The 17,247-nt window shown below is 37.5% G+C and overlaps 1 protein-coding gene and 1 pseudogene across 1 annotated transcript in view; one reads left to right on the top strand and one right to left on the bottom strand.

Moving 5' to 3' along the window:
- DNAH5 (dynein axonemal heavy chain 5) overlaps positions 1-17,247 on the top strand; it is a 249,328-nt gene that overhangs the window by 155,363 nt on the left and 76,718 nt on the right. Inside the window, exons 49-56 of the mRNA XM_025043546.1 lie at positions 14-131; positions 1,168-1,310; positions 2,028-2,162; positions 10,644-10,766; positions 10,959-11,172; positions 12,522-12,745; positions 14,464-14,662; positions 16,386-16,558. Of these exons, the coding sequence (XP_024899314.1) occupies positions 14-131; positions 1,168-1,310; positions 2,028-2,162; positions 10,644-10,766; positions 10,959-11,172; positions 12,522-12,745; positions 14,464-14,662; positions 16,386-16,558 (1,329 nt within the window). The remainder of the gene's footprint in view (positions 1-13; positions 132-1,167; positions 1,311-2,027; positions 2,163-10,643; positions 10,767-10,958; positions 11,173-12,521; positions 12,746-14,463; positions 14,663-16,385; positions 16,559-17,247) is intronic.
- LOC112475930 lies at positions 5,896-6,027 on the bottom strand (annotated as a pseudogene).

Consider the following 17,247-nt stretch of genomic DNA (forward strand, 5'->3'; position numbering starts at 1 on the left):
GGGGCGCTGCGAGCTGGCTGGCCGGCACCGCCTGGAGCTCTGGCTGCGGTCTCAGGCAGCGCTGGCCTTGGATCTGCCACCCCTCGCGGGGACTGAGGACACCATGTTCGACTATTATGTCACGTCGGATGGTGAGCGTGGTCTCTTCCATTGAGCAGTAACATGCAGGAACAGTTATTTACAAATGGCTAATATTCACACACATACTGTGTGTGCGTGTGTGTGTATGTATATATATGTGTGTGTGTATATATTTTTATATATGTGCACATTTTCCCTTGTTAAATATTTTGTATACTGAACTTTTAATAAATTACATACAAATTTAAAAAATCCCCGAGTCAGATCCACTTCAGCCATTCATTTGACGCGATCAGCAATTTATATAAAAATTACAATATGTGAAGTATATTTTTACCAAGTATGTGTATATCTATATGCCTATTCTGTATATATACTTGATGTATTTTTATGCGCATACATATATAAAGTACATATATACACATATATGAAGTACACACATATATTCTGTATTTATATATGGCATCCTAGGATCTTTTGATTTTGGTCTTACCGTTAAGGAAGTATGTAATGAAAAGCTCATGAGATTGACATTTTAAAATGATTTGAGATACATACTACTGTCACTGTGTTCTGTATTTTTATATACACTTCATGTTATTGAAAACCTACATATTTAGAAAGAAAATGCCAAGATACTTCTTAGTATTTCCTAATACTACTACTCTGGAATAGTTCCGAGGGAAATTTTTGACTCAGCTAATACACAGTACTTAGAGATCTGATTTTAATGACCTTTACTTTATGGGGAGGTTTTGGAAGGTGTCTTCATGAGAGGTCATGGGTGTCCACTCCTTACAGTTAGTTAAAACTGTACATATATACACATATATGAAGTACACATATATGAAGATGTAGCGGGGAGGGGGAAAAGGGGAGGTAGATGGGATAAAATAAGTCAAATATGTGGTGACAGAAAGAAATCTAACTGTGGGTGGTGAACACGCAGTGCAATACACATATGCCTTGCTGTTGAATTATACACCTGAAACTGGATTTCGTTAAGCAATGTCACCATAATAAAAGTAAACCAAAAGAAATTTTTAATAGAAATATGAGGAGGTAAATGTTCTCTGCTGACCCCAGGTAACTGGATGCACTGGAACACACGTACCGAGGAGTATGAGTATCCATCTAACACCATCCCAGAATATGGCTCCATCCTGGTGCCAAACGTTGACAATGTGAGGACGGATTTCCTAATTAAAACCATCGCAAAACAGGGCAAGGTACAGCTCATTAACTTTTATTGAAAACGGTATATTTTAAAATGTCAGTTGAAAACACGAGGCATCTTGCATTTGTTTTAGAATGTTTTATGTCGCTGTTTAACATAAATGAAAATATTATCCAAATTAGTATACTTCTTTTGTTATTCCCCAATAACAATATTAGAGTTTAATAGATCTAATTGATAATTAATTATTTCTCATGTATTAGTTGAGAGAAAGTCAATTTTGACTTCTTTTTCCAAAGAGAAATGCTTCTCTTTTGATTATTGTTTTAGTTGGCTAGGGCTGACGTAATAAAATATCACGGACCAGGTGGCTTAAACAAGAGATTTTTTTTTTTCCCATTCTGGAGGCTTGAGGTCCAAGATTAAGGTGTCGGTCAGCAGGTTTGGTGTTTTTCTGAAGCCTCTCTGCTTGGCTCACAGATGATCGTCCGTCTTCTCACAGTGTCTTCCCAGGGCCTTTAGCTGTGTGCTGTTTCTTTGTGTATGCAGATTTCCACTTCTTATAAGGATGTCAGTTAACTTGAACTACAACCCGCCTTAAAGGCCTCATTTGAACTTAATTATCTCTTTAAAGACCCTAACTTCGAACAGTCGCATTCTGAAGTCCTGGGGTTGAGGACTTCAACATACGAATTTAGGGGGGCACAATTCAGTCCAGGACAATCATTTTATTGTATTTGTTAGATTTCTTTCTCATTTTCTATTTTAGGCTGTGATGTTAATTGGTGAACAAGGAACGGCCAAAACGGTCATAATCAAAGGATTTATGTCAAAATACGATCCTGAAAGTCACATGATCAAGAGTCTGAACTTTTCTTCTGCCACCACCCCACTGATGTTTCAGGTACCAGCCCTTTGGTGTGGCTCGTGAAGCCCACCCGGGTTTGTGATCAGCGGGAGGCCAGGTCTCATCACCATTCTGCCGTGTCCGCTGAGCTGCACCTGCACGCTCACTGCCATGCCATCTCTGATGTGTCTCTTTTGAATTAAAGGCTCTATACTTTTCATATCTCTTCCTTTCTCTTCATTCTCTCTGTCTACCTCTACAGAATCCATTTTTTCTTGATTCCATGCCAGGGTATTGGTATGGAGGAATCCCCCCAAGCTGATCTTCGTTCAAGTCTAACTCTCTTCCAGTCTGTCTTTTATTCCCCTTCCCAACTCCGGCTCCTACATTGTCACTTTTACGTGTGGTTCCCCCACTTAACATTCTACAGTGGCTCCCTTTATCAATTACAACAGGGAATAAAATCTTAGTATCTTAACATATTCGAGATTTTACCCAATTCTGTCATTGAGGAGTAACAGGAAAATAACCCCCTCAAATCTGCGTCGTTTTTGTCAGTGAAGCTGCTGAGAACGCCCTGGGTTTGCAGTGGCTGGCTGCTTGTTTTCTCCTGTTCCTAAGTTCTTTAAGACCCTATCAAAACTGGGGAAGAAAACTAACTGTCAAGCTTCCATTGTGTTTAAACCATCTTCCATATCTGTATTAGAACAATTAATACATTGATAAAAAAGATACATTTCATATATTGAAAACGGAAGGGAAATGTTTAGGAGAATACAAATCCAAAAGACTCTCCTTTTGATTAACTTTGTTGTTCTTTAGTTGTTCGAATGAAAATATCAAAGAACAGTGAACATTGTGAAGAGCATAGCTACATCGTGGTATTTTATCATTTATTGTAATTGGTGGCTGCAGACTGCCAATAAACTGAGACCATTGATTAAGTTTCTAAATAAGACTGTCAACTATATTTTGTTCCTCTGTTGGAGATGGCATTTCCCCCACTGGCTGGCATTCTGCCAAATGAATATCATTTACACAGTGTAGTGATGGTAGTGATGGGTGTGGGTCTTGGGTGGAAAGTTAACCCCAAATTGCAGTGGCTCAGCAGTGGTGCTTTTTGTTTGGGGAACAGCACATCAAATTATCCTAGGCTGGCAAGATGCTAACGTTTCATACATTCCTTGATGTTGTTTTAGATTTAAAGAACTTCTTTTAGTTTCACTTTAGGAGAATATTCTCTTTAAAGATTGTAATTATAACTTGTGGATGCAGGTTTTAAAACATTAAATCAAAGTGTGATTTTTTTTTTCATTATGTTGGGTATTATCTAGCTTTTCACATTTCTTGAGACCGGCTTAAGTCTTTAGGGCAGCAGTGCAATTCTGGCAGTAGCTACCTGGAATTACTAAAGACTCTACAGGTGAAGGGCTCAGGCACTGACAAGACATCCCTCACTCCAGATAACAGCCACAAGGATTCCTATGACCCTCTCAGTTTTGATGACTCACAATATTCAGGAAACTGCTCTGCTTGTAGTTACAGTTTTAACATAAAAGATATGAATCAGGATCAGGCAAAAAAAAGAGATGCATAGGGCAAGGTTTGGGAGGGTCCCAAATGTGAACTTTCTGTGTCCTCAGCATGCTTCACCCTCCAGGCCCATGGTGTATATCACCAACCAGGAAGCTACCTAAACTACGACGTCCAGAGTTTTTACTAGGGTTTCATTATATAGGCATGATTTATTGAATCATTGGCCATGTGACTGAGCTCAATCTCTAAGCCTTCTTTCCTCTAAGGAGATCATCTGATAATGCATATTTCAAAGCCTCAACTCTCGCATGGTTTCTCTGGCATGAGTAGTATGAAGGACCCACTGTGAATAATGCAGAATTCCTATTACTCAGAAATTCCTTGGGTTTAAAGGCTCCCTCCTAGGAACTAGGGACAAAAGCCAGCCAGATCCTGTAGTGTGTAACAAGACCGTGTCACTGTAGTTTTCTTAGTTACTGTTGATATTTACTCCCTTAAGGTGGTAAAGATCTGTGGTCTCTGTCTCTTTAACATGAGATATTCATTAATTTCCTAGAAAAAGGCATACATTATCTAGAAAACAACTCATTTGTTGACATATAAATTCATATATAAATTCATAAACTATATAATAAATGGCAAGGGCAGTGGTATCGTATTGGAAGTATAATAATTAGAAGAATAATAAAACAGGTTTTTAAAGCATAAAGATCTTTATTTTTAGGGTCTTCTTATCTGATTCACAGCACTCAGCCCAGTTCCTTCCTGTCCTTCAGTGTGAAGGTGGCACCAACTAGTCACTGTTTTGTGCTCTGTTCAGAAGACTGTAGGATCATATACTCCATTTAGAACCTGTTTTGACTGCTGAGCATCAGAGCTTTCTATTAAGCTAGACTCATTAGTTTTGGAAAGCTTTCAATTAGCCAAACTGCTGTAATTAACTTTCTCACTATAATTTTCAGCCTTTCATGCTAAACAAGGGCTGACGGAGAGGAGCATTTGTCTCTGTGTCTCCCACTTATCTGGACCCAAACCAAACTGAAATTGTCCATGTCCCCTGCATTACCATAATGGCAGGTTCACCTGCCAAGGGCACATGTCTGTTACTTGACAGGTGATTTTCTTTGGGGTTTCCTTTGTGTTTATCAGGGTGTCACTTTCCTATCTCTTATCAGTAGAAGGACTGACCGTATGTTCCTCTTTTCCTGGGACTTACTTCCATTATCTGAGATGAATAATTAATGGTGTCCTTGTCACTATTAAGAGTGTGTACTTTGGGTAAAAATCATATAGTCACCCTGTTCTTTGGCCAAGGGATTTCAGTTGGTCTTTTAAAAGAAATGTCTCATTTTTTCCCCCAAATAAATATTGTTTTAATGTACTTTTCTGCTTTTGAAAGTAATCCATACGTATCTTTAAAAATTTACATAAAACAGAAAGATAAGAAGAAAGTGAAAGTTTTTAAAGAGAATGTTTGAATTCTGAGATTATCTTTTCTAAAAATAATCAGAAAGTGTTTTGAATACAAGTATCTTATAAATGTTTTTGTTGCATTTTCTTTTTTCAAAAATGAGAATCATAGAGCCTGGAAGGAAATGCCACATTTTTTTCCCTAGACTCAGAATCACGTTTTGAAATGAAATCTCATGCAGAAGACTAAGCTATAAAACAGGGAACAAGGAATTTGCTTCGGTGGGATTGGAGCCAGGCCCCTGAGCCTCGTCCATGCTTCCTCCAGGGTCCCTACTTTGCAGAAAATTCTTTTGACTCCTCAGAGCGCAGTAGGAGACTAGTTTCCGAGGAGAGATAATAAGTGAAAGTATTTTTTCATGCTAAAGTTCTCTCAAAATATCAGGTTCTCCTGTTACTATTAACGCACTCACGTAGAGGGTTCAGTTCACATATTAGTTGGTAGCAGAACCTGCGTGGAGGAACCAGGTTCCTGTGTCTCTCACGACGCTTTTTAATTCACCCATCTGCCCCCTTCCAACAGCTTTTCTTTATCCACATTAATATTCAAATGACTGATTGATCACCTAGTAGTCCATTTGTTTGATTTTTAGCTTCTAGTTATATGTTACTGTATCTTCACATTTCAGATATCATTTTACTATTTATAACGTACTATTACTTTTCCTAATAGTACTTTTTATTTTATTTTATTTATTTATTTTTTTGGCAAGGCAACCTTTGGTTGACCTCACAGATTGCAAAGACCTTGTCAGCTTATAATCCCTTATTTTTTTATTTTTCATGCCCGCAGCACCTGGTCTTCCTAGGTGGTCTCCCTAGGTGGTCTCCCATCTAAGTACTAACCAGGCCCGACCCTGCTTAGCTTCCAAGATCAGATGGGATCGGGCACATTCAAGGTGGCATGGCCATAGACCATAATCGTACTTTCTAAATGTACTATTGCATTTTAAACTTTACTAACATAAGACCGTTTTCATTTGGTTTTGGTGAATTATAATAAAATGGGAAGATCTTACTTAGGTAGTAGATTTCTAAATAAAGAACATGAACTCTTCATTTTTATATTTTAGCTAAATGGCAGATATATGGAAGCTTAAAATTAAGTATATTTTATATTTCAATTTAGTCGGATAAAACATGTATAAAGATGATTTAAGTGATGATATATAGAAATACCTAGAGTAATAAGAAAATGATCTTACCTTTTTTATAATGCACTAAGCTCACTAAATGCTTTTATATATATCATGTCATTTACTGATAATACTCTTGTGTTTATATATATATATATATATGTACACACATATATATATGTATATAAAATTTAGGTAGCTTTATGTACACTCCTACTTCTAAGCTTGGTTTAGAAATACTAAGTGACTTGTATCAAATCACAGAGTAATAAGTGGGAGAAGTAACAGTTTAACCTTTTTTTCTGACTTTAAACCCAGTCAGAGCTATTGTATAAAGCCATGCAGGTTATGCAGATTTGCTCTGTGTCCCATTCACAGAGATAATCGAGTGAACTGCAAACCCAAGAGTTGGGCAGTGCGCAACCTCTTCAGCTGTACGTGACCCCACCAGTAGCCCTTCCAACGCAACGTTTCTCCCTCTGTCTGGCTGGGGAAATAGACGTGGGCACCGGCACGTGTAGCTGATGTGATAAGTGCTACTTACAGTGTAATCCGAGTATTGCGGAGCCAGAGGAGGAGGGGATTGGTTTGCTTAGGGGATTACGGAGATCAATATAATGAAAGAGTTGACCATTACTTGGGGGAATTTAATATTTTTATTAATGGTAGAGACTGCATTGTGTATTAAGAAAGTAATTCAGAAAAGCGAATTGCCCCAGCTCGAGGGCTCCTCACGTAGAATAGAGAAGGGCAGCTTTCATCATCTGCGCTCCTAAGTCTTTCTGGGTTCCTAGCCATCTAGTTTTTATTCCTTAGAATGCCACCATCACAACTGGAATTAATCCTGGTCTTCCATCTGTGTGTAAGGTAGATGCCAAGATCAGAATCTTTTTTCGGTTCCGCAAATTGCTTAAGATGATGTCATGCTGACTACTGTTCTCTGATTTCAAAGAAAAGTTTTTTGTTTATTCCCACAGAACAGTATAAACCGGCCTTAGTCCAGGCTCTTGCTAGAGATTTCGATTGTTTTTTTTTTTCTTATCAGTAGCGGGGCCGAGAGAAGTGACATTTATAGAAGATCATTCATCTAATCAATATTTCAGAAATTGTGTTTGGCTAACACTAACCCTGAGAGATTTTTTGGGTTCGGAAATGGCTATTCTGGGAATATGTAAATAAGGATGTCATAATGAACACTGCAAACCAGCCCATGAGATGAGTATCAGTTTATGGTATGTGTTTTGTTGTTAACTGAGTATGAATGAATGAAGAGCTTGAGGGGCCAGAACAAAGAGACCGTGGAGTGTTTAGAAATGGGACTGGGTTGGCGAGCAGGGAACATCGTGGATTTCAATGTAAGTCACTGATGGGGAACCATTGGAATGTTGGGCAGGATTGCATTGCCCCTTAGGAAGTTCATTCTGGCGGCAGAGGGGAGAACAAGAGGGAGGAAGGTGGCTGCACTCAGAGGGACCTGAGAGGTGATGGTTGCGGTAATTCCTCAGGAGGGAGGCTGGGCTGGACCAAGACGATGCGAGTGGGGATGGAGACAGCACAGAGGTGCATTCGAGTTGTGGTTAGACAGGACTTGTTGGTCGAGTGGATATTGTTGGAGCAAAGGGATAGAAGAGAGAGAAAACGTTAAAGATGACTCCCAAGTTTCTTGTCTTTATCTGGGTATCGAATGTTGACTGATAAGTACATTGTACCAGATAGCTTTCTAGACACTGAGGCTGTGACGATGAGCAAGTTGCAAGGTGCTGGCCCTTTTTACATTCTAGTGGGAGAGACAGACAATCATCAAATAAACCAACGTATCTTTTTTTATTAATTGGGCCAAGGTTTATGCCACCAAAACAGCGGATGAGGTGGGAACAGAGATCAAAAAGATCAGGGAGAAAGTGGGTGGCAGAATACTACAAAGATGACCCATAATTCTTTAGAGCGATTCTTTGTGGAGACAGAAAATTTTAGATAAATTTGTGTCTGTAGACAGCGTATATGACTTATAAAGAAGTTTCCAGGACTGACCAGAAGAGGCAAGGAAGGCAACTTAAAAGGTTGTGACATCAGTACCCATGAGAAAGACCAATAACTGACCTAGGGCATGTCATTGTTCAGAGAGAAGGAATTCCATTAGAAGACAATATTGAAATTATAATAGAAAGACTTTGTCACTGTTGGATGCGGAAGTGTTTGGATGGGGCAGTTAGGTGGCACCAGTACCTGGAATGAGCACTTGGGTGAGGATGCAGGTTTTGAGGTTAGAGGCGTATGTGTTTGGATGTGTTGGTTTTGTGATGCCGTGGATCATCCAAGTTTGAAGTCCAGTTAGAGGTACCAGTCCAAGTACACGGTTTTCCCAAACATTGCCGAGTAGATGTGTGATGGAGAAGGACATGGATCTGCTGTGTTTCAGGCCTTCGGGAGGTCTCACCAAACTTCAGAGTTCATTAGGTAACTATTTAATAGGCAGCTATTCTAAAAACAGAAGTCTCAACTCCAGGTTCACAGGCTATTTAATTTTTTTCCCTTCATTGTTTTTGTTTTTGTCAACTTAGCTCTTTTATGACATAGATAAACTTACTAATAATTTCCTGCTATTTTGAAGATTTTTGGGTCATAATGAAGCGGAAGAAAGTGCAGGTATGTGGCTTTACTCCATATTATCTCATCTATTGCACATTTGGCTCTTAGCTCTTGGGAGGCCCCCTGAGACATGGAATCTTAATGTACCTGCGAGTTCCCACTAATAGACAGGTGAATGTCTGAGGGCTCTATTGCCGTAGGGAGGTGTCAGGAGGTTATTAATTGCTTTATGCATTTAAATTCATTGGAAAGCAGTGCTAAATTTAGCCTAGTACCTTACTTCAGTTTGCTTTTATGTCAGGGGAATATGAAATTCTTTTTGCCATTGTACTGTCGTCATGGGGATTTGTTTTGTAATTGAATGACTTGTGATATATTTATATATCTTTCTATTTAAAAATTATGAAAAATTTTCATATCTCTTGCTATTATTCATTAAAATGATGGTGGAGACTTACAGTTGGAAATCACCAAATTGTGAAGATCTCCAAGGTCAGATGTATAGATTTTTCCTTATATCTTGGCCTTATTTTGTGGTTGTAATCTTGGGTTATTAAAGTCATTTTTAACCAGTTTGCTTTTAATCATGAAATAAGAGACCTTTTTTGGGATAGGAGGGGAATGATTTTTATGTCAGGATACCTCCCCTTTCTCCTGTGTTTATGCATTATCTTGAGCATGACTTACAGTCAAGGACCAGTAGATTCCTATGGTGGTGAGAGTGAAGTGAGCTTTGAGACTGAACTTCTAGAGCACGAGAACCGTGAAGCCCTCTCTGATGCCTTGCAGTGCCAGCTCTGGTTCCTCAGCGCCTACATTTTGAACGACTGATCGATTTCCAACTACGTTGTAGTACCATGAAAATGACGACATAGTCAGAAATCTGGGGTCCTTCTCCCATGTCCCCTTAACCCTTCCAACACTCCTTCCATCATTTTTTTTTTTAAATTGAGGCATAATTGACATATAGCGCGTTGTAGTACCATGAAAATGACGACACAGTCAGAAATCTGGGGTCCTTCTCCCATGTCCCCTCAACCCTTCCAACGCTCCTTCCATCATTTTTTTTTTAAATTGAGGCATAATTGACATATAGCATTGTATTAGTTTCATCAGTTTCAATGTTCTTTTTTCATATTGCCAGGAAGGTGTTTTTATAGAGCGTGTCATAGTCTCTTCCTCTGCCACCTAAGCTCGGGATGTAGAAATGAGAGATGTGACATGGGTGGGCATCGTACTCCTTTTTGTCTCAGGGGATGCGAAGCGGTTCACTGTGACTGCATCTGCACCAGTGCTGTGGGTCTGGGTTGTGTCAGGCTACACAAGCTGGTTGGCAGCCCCCTGAGTGGAGAGAGAACAGTCTTTAGACCATGGCAGGCTGTGCAGTCAGCACAGGCCTGAGAAGCTCCTAGGATAGTAGCCCGGCTTAGCATTGTTCCTGATTGTAAGGAAACTTTTAGCAGGGCTGGATCTTCTGAATAATGGCCATTGGGGGTTAGAGCGTCATCAGCATAGGTACTGTAAGATAAAAGTAAATGTGTAGAAATGGACTGAAGTGTCTCATCTCATTCAAAATTTACGTTGATTAGAAGTTTAATTACTCCTAAATTAAATCAGATTCTCAAAGGTTGTAAATGTTATCAAGAAAATTTAGGTACTTCATGTCCTGCTTTCTAGAATTAAGGGGAATTTTGGAGTTATTCCGAGTAATTCCTGCCAATTCAGATGTTTCTAGATCTTAGAAATAACTGACCATGTTTGAGGGGATATTCTCACGGATGTTTCCATTGACCTTCTTGTTTAACAGAGGACAATAGAGAGCTATGTGGACAAACGGATGGGTACAACGTACGGCCCTCCTGCAGGAAAGAAGATGACTGTTTTTATTGATGATGTGAATATGCCAATAATCAATGAATGGGGAGACCAGGTATACGATCCTATTGTGCACTTTCTTTCCTTAATTCGACATTGATTTATTATTTGATGAGGAAATATTTTTCTGCTTTTCCAACAGACAATTCCTGAATCCCAATGAAGTCCATTATTGGGAAGCACTCAGGGAGTTAGTTTCTGGGGTGTAGAAGAGTGATGTTTTAATTCCGAAAGTTGTCTTTCTCAGGTTACTAATGAGATAGTACGACAGCTGATGGAACAGAACGGCTTTTATAACCTGGAGAAGCCTGGGGAGTTTACCAGCATTGTGGACCTCCAGATTTTGGCAGCCATGATCCATCCTGGGGGCGGGCGCAACGACATACCCCAAAGACTCAAAAGGCAGTTCTCGATATTTAACTGCACGTTGCCCTCTGATGCTTCCATGGACAAGATCTTTGGTAAGATGAGTGCGAGCAGGTCCTGGGAGGGAAGAACACCTGCCTGTGGTCCAGCAAGGCAATATCCACCCAGAGGGCAGCACAGAAGGACGGCCGTGTGGCTCCGTAGTCTGTTGTCCTCATCACTCCCAAGTAGTGTGTTTTGTTTATATAAGGATTTATTATGTATATGTAAGTACACACACACACACACACACACACACGCACTTACACACATACACATACATACTGAATTGGGCGCCTAGGCAGATCTTTCTAGCTATGTTTTTTTTTTTCCTTTAACTGTTGCCAGCTTCTTAAGCAAGGAGAGTAAACATTCAATGCACATGGAGATGATGAGCTCTCTCCTCATGTATACACATTTTTGAGGTCTGGAGTGATACGATATCATGCTAAAATGTTATGTAGCTGATATTTCAACCAGTCCATATCATGATTCTGGCCAAAGAAATAATTTTGCACAGAAATAATTTCACATTGAGATGAATCATAGTTTGATCTTCAGAGTAATAAATTATTGTTTGATTAAATAGGTAGTATTTCAGGAATAATCTCATTGAAGAAACACTAGCCCAGTAGATAACCATAATTATTTAACTGGGTAATGAAAATGATTTATAAGTGATTTTGAAATTACTCTTTACAGGAAAAGAATGTGAAGTTATGTATGTATTTGCATTAGGTATTAATTTAGCAGTTCTGAACATGCTTCTGGGAAAAAGCTCATTAGGATTACCCTAATTAATTTCTGGCAAACTAAAATGTCATCTTAGCACCCGAGGCTGGTGGAGTATGGCAGTGTCTACCTTCAGTCACAGCAGTGGGTAAAGGTTTGGAAACCAAATGACACGTGAGTTATTTAAACTTGGGAAAGTAAAATGGACTAGAAAGAATGATTATTACCACTTTTAATTACCTTTTTTTTTTTTGGCCATGAAAGTTTTACATATGAGGTAAATTAAAGTATTTTATAATATGTGGAAAGGCCACAACAGAATGCAGAAATCTTAGAGCATTCATGAAGTCTCCCTTTTCTTATCGTTTTATAAGGCAACTTTATATATTTTTCACTTACTCATTTAATAATATTGAATTAGTTCAGGTAGAATTTTAGTAGTATTTCTTAATCAACTTTTTAGTATTTGAGTGCTAACTTACTTAAACCTGTATCTACTTTTTAGGTTGAAAAAAACCCAAGAGAACACTAATCAATACAAATTTCCTTAATATGTGGTTATCTATTAAAATGCATCATTATATTTGTGCAAACTCAGCAATACAATGTTTTTCATTTTAATGTAGTTGATATGAACTGTCAGTTAAAACGTTATGCCTCTTCCCCCTTTCAGGTGTGATTGGGACAGGCTATTACTGTACCCAAAGGGATTTCTCAGAAGAAGTGAGAGATTCCGTGATGAAACTGGTTCCCTTGACGCGACGACTCTGGCAGATGACTAAGATTAAAATGCTTCCTACCCCGGCAAAGTTCCATTACGTGTTCAATCTTCGAGATCTTTCTAGGATCTGGCAGGGAATGCTGAACACTACTTCAGAGGTTATCAAAAATCCAGATGTAAGTAATACACAGGAAGGAAAAGCAAATGACATCGTCATTTACCATGTGCCCTAAATATTCTTAGTGATGTAATTTTTAGTGGAATTATGAAAATATTTTGAGATGTTCTAGCATTGATAGTCGTTTCTTTGCTGTTTTTAAACTAATATAAATAAGGAAAAATGTCAGAAAATTTTATTTTAAAAATTCTAATTAAATTAGGTCTGTATTTAAGGAAATGGTATTACACAACTATTTTCTATTAATAGAATAAAAGAAACAATTTTATCATTTTTTTAAGACAAAATAATGGAAAGGGTCAATATTGATTTATTATATCATAGTCTTTATATTTTAAATTTGACATTTTAACTTTAAAAAGTAATGACTTTTATGAAGATTTAAAATTGAAAAAAGAAACCATTTTATTATTATTCATTCGTGATCTTTCCTTTCCATATAGCTCGATGCACTAAAATACATTTAGTACATACATTTGTATATACACTTGAATATAACAGCTCCCAGCGTTATAGAATTCTCTTCAAACTAGGAACCAAAGCATGGCCTGCATTCTCAGGCTAAGGCATTCTTGGTCTCTCTTTCCACCTTTTACAGAAACAAGGAGGTAGTTAAGCAAATAGGTTTTAGGAGACTTCACATAAATACACAGAGACAATTGAGATACCAACTGAACTGCCACTACGCACATCAAATGTCGATCATTAAAACAACAACAATGCCACTTTGTCCCAGATACAAAGTAGGTAATCGCACAGGATGACTCCAAGACAAGACATGTTGGGGAAAGCTCACTCTCCTTGTTACAGAGAAGTGAGAGTCATTATAGCAGCAGCGAACATTTTAACTAGATTTTTTCCCACAATATTATTGACAAATTAATGGCATTATGGAATGCACTTCTCTAATATTACTTTGTGAGTAGCCATTTTTTGTTGCTTATTTTAAATCAGCATAAACAGTTTTAGCAATTGGTTTTATCATGAACTTTTAATGGAATCATTGAATATATTTTACTACACTCCTTTTATATTCTGGCAACCAAATAGCATTTCATCACTAGTAATATAATGGCTTAAAACCCTTCTAATTTGCAAAATGTCACCAACTTAAGAAATTTCCACCATTCTTCCATATCAAGTAATGAGCTTAGACAAACATTTGTTAGTCTTGCTAGAAGAACAGGTGTATTGAGCAATTAATTTCCTCAACTTGCGGTTAACTTGGGTCCCGGATTATCTAGACTAGGTGATTGTTTAGTTCAGATAATCCAGATATTTGCTACAAATTTTCTTAACATTTTGTTAAGTACGTATACCCTTATAGTATCTCAGTTATATCTGTGAGAGTTGTTTATATACTCTTTTATTTGATACTCTGGCCATATGAATATAGATTTCTTATCAAAACAGACTAATTTGTCATAAACATAAGACTTCTACAAAGAATATTAATTCGTTGGTTAATCAGAGTGATTTTAGTACTTTGTCTAGAGACTTCGATTTTAATTTAAAGACTGGAAACAAATAGACACTACTTTCTTTCTAATATGCTTGAGTGAGACCAATTTGAAAAGAGATTAAGTATATTTTGACCTTAAACTTTTAAAATGTATCATCTTAAATCAGGAAGGATGGTATACTCCACAATACCATGAACTTGAGTTCCCAACTCTGGCTTAAGGGCAATAACACAGTTTAATTATGCTTCTACAGGAACTGTTAAAGCTGTGGAAGCATGAGTGTAAACGTGTGATAGCCGATCGTTTCACGGTGCCCGATGACGTGACCTGGTTTGATAAGGCTTTAGTAAGTCTGGTGGAGGAGGAGTTTGGTGAAGAGAAAAAACTCTTGGTGGATTGTGGAATAGACACCTATTTTGTGGATTTCCTGAGGGATGCACCTGAAGCTACAGGTAAACTATCGAAGCAGAATCTGAAATTCCCCAAAGGGAGGGCTGAAGATGGAAGGTTCATTTAAGGACTGATGAATTTCAGTCTAGTAAACTTTATGGAAACAAGCCTGGGACATATTAGGTGCTCAATAAGTACAGGATGAGTGGATAAATGCATACTCATGGAGGTCAAAGAGTAACTGTTTTTATGCATGTAAGTCTTGGATATTAAGATAAAGTTGGGAGGCAGGATATGGCAGAAGAAAGTGCATAGGACTTATGCCTGTCACACAGAGGTAGATCTGAGGAAAGGATCTACCACACGTTAGCTGGGAATGAATTTTAAGTAAATTTCCATATTTAAAAAGGCTACTTAAATGCATGCTATTTGTATCTTCTAAATCATCAAAAATGACCAGGGTGCTCCTTGTTTGGTTTAATAAGGAAGGATATATGTGATCTATCAAGTTTCTGAGTGACAGTTGTAAAATGAGGTTTATTGCTGGCTATACTATTGGAATGATCCTTTCACAAAAAGAAGCTCATATGTTTTATTTGAAATCAGGTCACGCAAATACAAAAATGATGTAAAGGTAAGAGCATTTGTAAGATAATTAGAATTTATATATTTTATTTCTTCTAATTCAGAAAGATAAATAATTATGATTTTCAAGGAGCAAAGCACAAATGCATTTTTTTGTTGGGGGAGCGGGTGTCTGGAGGCAAACACCTAATCTTTTGTGACTTCAAAGAACTTTTTTCTCAAAGCTTGAGTTGAACGTTTATGAAACGGTGACATGACTATTGAAATTTAAGCAATGAGAGCTTTACGAACACACCAAACTTAATGATTATGTTAAATCAATTTCCTTGCATTGTCATAAAAAGATTAATATACTGTATTATATTAGGACAGGGTAAATTGAAAATCATTATGTACTATTAGATTTGGAAGATCCACTGAGTCTTCTAGTACCCAGTGAATTCCTCAGTTCTTTTAGACTATTCAATGAATGTGTCACTTTTTTTCCTGTTACTATTAATTGATACTGAATTTATGTGCCAGTGTAGCTTTCTTTGTTGTTTTTTTTTTATAGTCAGAGTCGGAAAAGTGTTAAGCTGCTATATTATGTGTTTCAAATTTTTTGAAAAGATATATTGATTTTAATACTTTCCCAGTCAAATAATTGAACATATTAATTTAAAAAAAAATCATTTCTCTATTTTCTCTCAAGCCTCCACTTCCATTCCCCCAAATTCACTTCTATCCTCACCACTAATCTGAAATTCTCAAACTATAAAAATTTCCAGAGCAAATTCAATGACCTTTTTATTCTTATTAAAAAATAATTTAATTCTTGACCTCTGTTGCTGATTTTAACACTAAATCTTTTTTTTTTTTTGATCTTCATTTTGACCATTGGGTGAATATTTCTGAGAGAATTTAGAAATGCCAAAATTCACTTCTGGATTCAAATCAAATTCAGTGTTTATAACATTATTTGAAATTGGCCCTTTCTAGATAGGAAAGGAAGAAGACTGCGTATGATCACAAAAATTCTAATGCTTTTACTATTATTTGCTTTCTTTTCTTTTCTAAAATATATAACATGACATTTGGATGAAAATAAGTATTATTCAGGGTTAAGTAGTAGAGCTATGAGTGTATTCATTTGCGTCAAAGGAAGTAGTAAAGTCCAGTGACTTGAAGAAACTTAATCAATTCTTCTGCCCCGGCCCCCAGGTGAACCATCTGAGGAGGCCGATGCTGAGATGCCCAAAGTGTATGAGCCAATTGAATCTTTTGATCATCTAAGGGAGTGTTTGAATCTGTTCCTGCAGCTCTATAACGAGAGCGTCCGTGGTGCTGGCATGGATTTGGTATTCTTCGAGGATGCGATGGTCCACTTGGTCAAGGTAAGGGTGGTGGCCCAGTAGCGCCTCCCTGAAACGACAGACTCTTGGCTTCACATGAGAATTTTCCCCTCTTCTTTCATTTTCGTCTCCTAGGAGAATATTATATTAAAAAATAAACTCAATGCTACAGTCCAATTTAATTTCTAAACTGAATGCAACATATCCCACATATAGGCTTAAAATCAGAGCAGGTGTACTTCAAATGTGTGATGCGATAATTTTATTCGGTGTTGCTATACAACTCTCAGCTCGCTGTTTTCACCACATAGAATGAATGTAGTTGACATTGGAGTTCAACGCACAGGCAAAAAGTCTGCTTATTTCTTGCATCATGCAAAAGATAACTATAAAAAACTGCAAAAATTTTGAAGGTATTATGCCAAGTCAGTCACAAAAAGATAACTACTGTACAATTCCACTTATACGAGGTACCTAGGGTCATCAAATTCATAGAGACAGAATGGAATGGTGGTCGCCAGGGGCTGGAGTAAGGGGCAACGGGGAACATTTAATGATATGATTTCATTTTGGCAAGACGAAAAGGGTTTTGGAGATGGAGGGTGGTGATCGCTGCATGATAGTGTGATTGTACTTCATGTCATCGAACTACACACTTGAAAATGGTTAAGATAGTAAGTTTTATGTCATATGTATTTTACCACAATTAGAAATAATAACTAAAAAATTAA

The sequence above is a fragment of the Pteropus alecto genome, unplaced genomic scaffold, assembly GCF_000325575.1.
Source record: "Pteropus alecto unplaced genomic scaffold, ASM32557v1 scaffold152, whole genome shotgun sequence".
In the NCBI taxonomy this organism is placed as follows: Eukaryota; Metazoa; Chordata; class Mammalia; order Chiroptera; family Pteropodidae; genus Pteropus; species Pteropus alecto.